A 7,152-nucleotide genomic window follows, 5' to 3' on the forward strand; every position below is an offset into this window, starting at 1 on the left:
GCTCGGGTAACATTTTCTATATGTGCTTCAAACCAGGCTCCAATGCTGACATCACGGGCATCCACCAATTCGTTTATCTAAAAGGAAAATTCAGTAATGAATTTATGCTCATTTTATGTAATCCCAATTAAGAAAAATAAATACAACAACTTACTATGTTATTGCTTAACTTTGTTATCAACAAAACAATCAACTCTAGTACCTAGTTAAGCTTGAGGAAGTTCAAAGTAACATGCAGTCATGAATATATTGCACTTTCAGTATTTTATTACTCATCCCTCATTAAAGTTTAGTATGAATATAATCTGTATGTAATTTTACAAAGCAAGGCTAAATTACTTTTTCTCCCTCCAAAGCTAAAAGTTACCTTAATCTCTTTCATTATCCCTTCATCTTGGTTCACCAATTGTTCTTTATGGCTAAAATTATGCTAACTAAATAGACAGCATGAAAATACTAGCTCACAATCAAGGGGTTTAAACACTTCCCTCAGCCTACAACTTGGAATTGTTACTTAATCTTCTAACTTTCTGGCCTGCAAGACTCAAGACAAGAGAGGAAGAAAATAACTCCAACAAGGCTGCCACCACAGTCAGCCAAAATATTATGACTGTAAGAAATGGAACTAACTCCCAGAATCTGTCCCTCTTGTACTCACAATGGTATTAAGCAACCAAACCACTTAACCGTTCTAAATCATGTTTCATTTTCTCAAGTCTTCAGCTAATTAAGCGGATGTTACTTTAGTAATATTGAGAACATGGAAAAAACCAAAATATCTGAAGAGCACTACATGAACAGTACACCAAGTATAAGACAATTATTCCAACAGAACTCATGAACAGCCATACCATAGAAAACATGTATAATAAATGAGACACACATATATATTTATGTATGTATGTATGGTTTAAGCTACAGCCTTTGTCAAGTACCAACATAGTGGAAGACATACCAATTCTTACTCAGCCCCAAGGCTAGTTTCTAAAACTGAATAATCTTGATGTATTTGCACAGGAGAAAGCCAAAAATATACTCAATGACTTCAAGTATTTAGAGTGAAGCAGTCCTCAGATATCCAAGCATGCAACTGACAGCCATTTCCACTGATAATTTTATTCAGCAAAGCAACACTTTGTATTTTACTCTTTTCACTCACCTTCTTAAAATGACCCCCAAACTTCAGTCCCATGTAAAATGCCAACATGTTTTTTAAAAATTTTTATTCTTACAACCTACAGTATTCAGAGTACAGCTTTTTTACCATGATTAAAATTTCAGCCACATAATGAACAAACCAGAGAAGGAGGATAGCCTCATTTTAAATCTATCAATTTTAAACATAATCAGTGGATTCTGGCACTTCTAGAAGGAGCCCTCACAAAGGCATTCCTACATAACCTTACATGTTTGAATTAGTTGTCACTGTTTGTTTACTTCCTCCTCTCAAGAATAGTTGAGCGACACACACACACAGAGGATTTCCCCATCTGCTGCTACTTCTTGCAACCAATTATCAAAGTGCCATAGAAGCCATGCTAGCCAAGTCAAAACTCAGACACAGAACAACAAAATAATTAGAAAAACATAAAATAAATCAGTGCAAACTCACTTAATCATTTCCGTCCAATGCATCCTTCCATAATTTGCTGAGCATACTTACACAACAGACTTCCCACCCTTGTGAAAAGTTAGGGCAAATAATTATTACCACAGACCACTAAAGAACATCAGACAACTACTTTGTTAGTGGTGTCTGCTTTAAGACCTGGGCAGCTCTTTGTGAACAGTATTAAACAAATGATGTAATTAAAATCAGGTTCAGTTTGTGTATTTTTCTTCCAAGTTAGTTAGGATTTTTCAGCTAAAAATTTTTTACTACAGTCAGAGATCTTTGGATGACAAGTTATGTAGACTAACTGAGACTCAGAAGGGGAAACATGCACACGCTTCTGAATGAGATTTGGGTTTTCTAACATGGTTCCTACATGCCCAATCAGTGTTAGTGTAACTCCTCTCTTGTAACCTGACTTGTATTCGTCCTTTTGCCACTGCAGATCAGCCATAGTTACCTATATATACTAAAAACATGAAGTAGGCTGAAAAAGTAATTGATTCACAGGTAATGAAGGGAAAAGTGTTAGTTCTCTAGTATTAGAGATTGCAAAAATTCCAGTTGACTCAACAGGTTTCCCCGAGTATGTTTGCCAATATCACCATTCCCTGTTCTATTCTCTGTTTTAATCCTGAATAAAGCAGCTGAGAGACTGATACGCTTTTTAGCATTCTCGAAAATATACATTTTAATACTCCTTTCCTTTGGTCAACTGATGTTCTGCAGCCTCTCATGTCTCTAGTTTCCTCATCATACTTTCTCATATTACCTTTTGCACACATTGCTTAATTGCAAAATTCATCAGGACTGAAGATGTGGGGGTTTTCCAGTGTAATAAATGGAAAGAGGGGGGGAAAAAAAAAACCAAAAAACCCACACAAGTTTGTGTCTCCATATTCAAGCTACTGATTTTTTGACTCCCTGATGGCTCAGAGAATGACTAAACCTCACTGCACAGAATGCTACATTAATATAGAGTAACTTACCGCTTGTCCTCATTACCTGAAACATTAAGTAACGACCTACCTGAAACTAAGACAGCTTCTCATCAGGATGGCAAGCCTAAATAACAGCATTCCTCCAACAGAAATTACCTTGTATACATATGGCAGAGTCAGCCTCCTTCCCTTCTCTGTAATTTTAGACATTTTCTAGCAAAATAATTACTGTTACGGCTATTTCTTAATCAAGAGACACCTGAACAGAAGGTAAAATGCTGCCATTTCCTATATATACACATCCTACTAAATATCCAGTAAGCTAGCAATCTGGAAACCGACCATTTTCTGTTTAAATTAAACTTTTAGTATTATGATGCAATCCTACATGACAGTAATTGAAAAATGCAGTGAGGTATAAAACTAACAGTGCCTATGATATACATGACTCCTAAGAAAGTATATAATAAAACAGCAATCATTAAATCACATACAATTTAAAGAACTTGTGCATTTCCACAGTTTATCTAGTTCTAACGCAGCTGTGCTGGTTTTAATAGGGATCATTATTTCTCCTCATATTGTCTAGCATGAGGCTGTGTTTCGGTTTGTAGTGAGACATTCACAGAAACCATTTTGTTTTGAACACCGTGGTCTGGTAAAGTGTGTCTCTGCTGACTGCACTGCTGCAGCCCACAGCAGATCTGAAGCTCGGAGGCGGTGAGGAGGAGCCGAACCGGTGAGGGGCCCTGGTGTTGCTAATTTAGGACAAGAAGAAAGTAGTCTGATTGGCCGCAAGTTCGCCCCTCACCCCAGCAGGAACACTGGGCCACTGGGATTGGCTGGGACTGGGACTGGCTGCAAGTTACCACTTCTGAGGAAGTGCCCTACAGAGGGAGAACAAGATCGAGAGCAGGGGCCAGGTGCCTAGGACTGGACCACCATCCAATCACTGTGGGAGCAGCAGGACACTGCTGGACTCAGGTGGTGACACTCCTTCTCCTCTCTCTATCTACTCTTCCTTTCCCTTCCTCCCCTTCTCCTCCCTCTAAGAATCCTCTACCCAGGTACTTGATGATTCACCCTCTTTCCACTGGGGCAGCCTGTCACAATAAGGTTTACTCTGTGCACCCGAACCCTGCTTTTGGTTTGGACTGTTTGACAGGATCCACATTTAATAATACTTATCGGAACGATACACAGTTGTGCGGTGAAAAATGTTAGTAACACACTACTGTGTGTTTTGAGTTGTTGCTATAGAATGTTTGTATCAAGTCCAGGACTTTTTCGGTTTCTCATATTGCCCCTCTACAAGATGCTGGGAAGGGACCCAGACTGAACAAAGGGATGTTTCATGCCATCGAACGTCATGCTCAGTGTATAACTTCAGGGGATTGGGCTGGGGGTTCTCACTCTGGGTCTGGCTCGCAGGCTCTCTAGCTCTCAGGCTCTCGCTGCTCAGGGACTGGCTTGTGTGTCACTCAGCAGGCAGCGAGCAGTTGCATTATTTGTTTTCTTTTCCAACACTTCCTTGAGTAGTGGTAGTATTACTTCCATTACATATTATTAGTAGTAGTTTTACTATTATTTGTGTTTTCAGTATTATTAATATCACTATTTTATTTATTTTCAATTATTAAATTGTTCTTATCTCAACCCACAAGTCTTCTTGTCTTTTCCTCTGGGGGAGGTGGGACCTGAGTGAGCAGCTGTGTGGTACTTGGTTGCTGGCTGGGGTTAAACCACAACAGCAGCACTGAAACACTGGTATTAAAATAAATATTTGGAAAGCTTGAGAAAAGTAAGTAGGGGAAAAGCCACATTTTTCCACAGACTACAAGATTCTGTTCACAGAAAGTATTTCTGTTTCACAGGTGCTCTAAAGTTTTTGGAGAACATATGTGTCAGAGTTTATGAACTCTCCTGAAACCTGCAACACTAGTGAGCCTCGTACAGAGACGCTGTCATGACTCTGCAAGTGTCAGCATAAATGAAGTCAATTTGAATCATATCAAAACGGAGAATTATGTCAAATCATGACAAAAAGCAGTAAGGATACACAGTTACGCAATAAAGTGATATACATTTTTAACAACAAAATAAAATCCACAAGTGTAAGGCAAGTTTCTAGCTTTTGAAGATTGTACATACCTTGTACAATCCAATGCCAGGATCAATGAGAAATGTGCGAGATGATGTAGATGGCTGACTGGGTGATCCACTATTTGTTTTTTTGACTTTATTCTTGCAGTTGGAAACAGCACAAGGATTGACTTCTCCATCCTGATCTGTCACAGAAGCAGTGGTAGCAGCTTCAGAATCAGAGCGTATCAAAAGCTGAACTATGTCATTTAGTCCAACATTGTAGTCAAATAGAGTGTGTCCATCTTCCAGCTGTCAAAAGAAAGGTACACTTGTAAAATTCTACCTTGAGGTACATAAGTAGTTCCAAAATATTCTTTTTATGGATAATAATTGTGCAGACCAGAAGACACAAGCCATCTATTTCAGGTAAATAAAAACCTATGTCTTGAGTATATGCAAAAACAAACTCTCATGAAGTTACCTGGAGCCATGATTTCATCCAATGAAAATCACTGAAGGCTTAAAATTATAAAGACATCTTTACAGAATTTGGACGCTTTAATTACCCATCAACATCCAAGAAAATGCAGTGATTTTCTAATCAAAACCAGCATAGGTTCCACGCTGCCACTTGCATGTTGCAATAACTATGAATACATGTGAGAATTTTAAAATTAACAATCACATTGTGTACATTTTAGCTACATAATTTCACAATTCTCTCTTTCTCAATCTTTGCTAAAAAGCAAGACAGTACTTGGTGCTTCCCTAACATTTTGCAAATTATTTCCTAAATAAATGGAGTTGTGTGTGTATGAGGGTTTTTTTATATTAGTTCACTTTTCAAAAATGCAAGATCTGAAGATATTTTACAAGAGCAACTGCACCTAGAGGGAAGTAACATCAAAAATACCAGGCCTTCAATATTATTAAGGGAAATCTCCTAAACTGAGAACATTCAAAACCATTTTTATTCCAGTTTTTGTCAGGTTCCCCAGCCCCTTGCCCCAGGATCAAAACAACACTACTTACTGAAAGTAAGCCTTTTAACTGGTCAGTTTAAAAGCTATTTTAACAACTGAAGAAACATGCACTATGTAGACCTCCCTCAAATAAATTTGTACATCTGGCCCCACTATATTCCAGATGCAATCAGATCTTCCAGAACACCAGAATAGGAATAGAACTAGATTTTCTTATCATATATAGCACACAGTTACTAAACATTATTTTTGGCCCCATTCTGCACAGCTTTAAGATACTTATTATTACTTTCTTTGTTTTACCTGATGATCTTGCCTACCTACAATTAAGCTAAGAAAGTCACTGCCAAAAATGCCAAGTTGTATGCCAGTAAAAAGGAAAAACAGGGCGTAGTGACCGCTGCTTCTCTGCTCAGTTAAACACTCATAATGACGTACAGTATCTTTGACGCAGAGAGTTCATTTACCTAGAAATATAATGCACTGCTTTGGGAAATCTAGAGTTTTATTAGTTACATTTTACTTTACATTGCGGTGGGAGAAAAATGTGTATGACTAAAATCTCCCACTAGTTTTGCAACAAAAAATTACCCAACCTTTTTCCAGAATAGGTGCTATTTCAACGTCATTATTTCAGGAATCTTTTCAGAAAGATTTGTTTTCCTGAGCTTATGGGTAGTATCAGTTCAACAAGAAAAAGCAGGGAGCAAGAAAGAACCGAAAAAAATAAGGAAGTGGGAAGGAATTCTCCAGCTTCTCAACAGCAGAGTTTTCCGTAACATTCAAATTATCTGAGGATAGACAAAAGTGGAAGACATTTCTTCCTGCAACCTTTCTGCTTTTTCAAAGCAACATTAAAGGGCAGAGGACAGTTGTGGACATAAGCTGATACTCAAGAAATTAAATGGTTGTTCTGTGAATTTAAGATCTGTGCAAAAACATTGCTCTCCGTACTGCTGATAGCTGCTGCATCCACAGCTGGGATGTGTGAACAGGAGTAGCATCATTTGTTTCAATGTAATTTAAGCTGACCCAGCTGTCTGGTCCAACAGCTATGGGAATGACCCTGGTTCGGCTGTCTGTTTTCAATCTAGTTCAACTCACAGCAAATAAAACTCAGTATTTTGATGCTGTAACTATTAAGTGAACACAAGTCTCAAAATTGAACCCTCCAGCAACTGTTACTCTACACATGACTATCAACACTGCCTGTTATGCCTGGAGCATTAAGCTACAGCATCATACTGAGCAGGAAGCTACTCAAGCAAGTTTAAGTAACCTTTCCCATCCCACCATCTCATACATACCGATGCTTTTGACAAGTCTTTAACGAAGAGGGCAGAAGCGCTCCTGCAGCCCTATGACAATCCAGATCTAGGGGCTTTTCACACCACAACAGCAAAAATACAAACGTCTTAAGATTATTAAATAAGTTTAAAAACTGCTATTCTTAGATTCAAACTACAAATAAACCCAAAACAAAGATAAATTATCTCCTTGCCATAATACATGGCGGCGGAAGGGGGGGTGG

At 38.3% G+C, this 7,152-nt stretch overlaps 1 protein-coding gene across 1 annotated transcript in view; it reads right to left on the reverse strand.

Moving 5' to 3' along the window:
- LOC104515427 (E3 ubiquitin-protein ligase UHRF2-like) overlaps nt 1–4,947 on the reverse strand; it is a gene marked incomplete at both ends in the record, with an annotated part of 21,157 nt that extends 16,210 nt beyond the window's left edge. Inside the window, 2 exons of the mRNA XM_010159390.1 lie at nt 3–77; nt 4,705–4,947. Coding sequence (XP_010157692.1) covers nt 3–77; nt 4,705–4,947 — 318 coding nt within the window. The remainder of the gene's footprint in view (nt 1–2; nt 78–4,704) is intronic.
- Nucleotides 4,948–7,152: the final 2,205 nt, after the last annotated feature.

This window comes from Eurypyga helias, unplaced genomic scaffold (genome assembly GCF_000690775.1).
Source record: "Eurypyga helias isolate BGI_N326 unplaced genomic scaffold, ASM69077v1 scaffold28449, whole genome shotgun sequence".
Classification (NCBI taxonomy): domain Eukaryota; kingdom Metazoa; phylum Chordata; class Aves; order Eurypygiformes; family Eurypygidae; genus Eurypyga; species Eurypyga helias.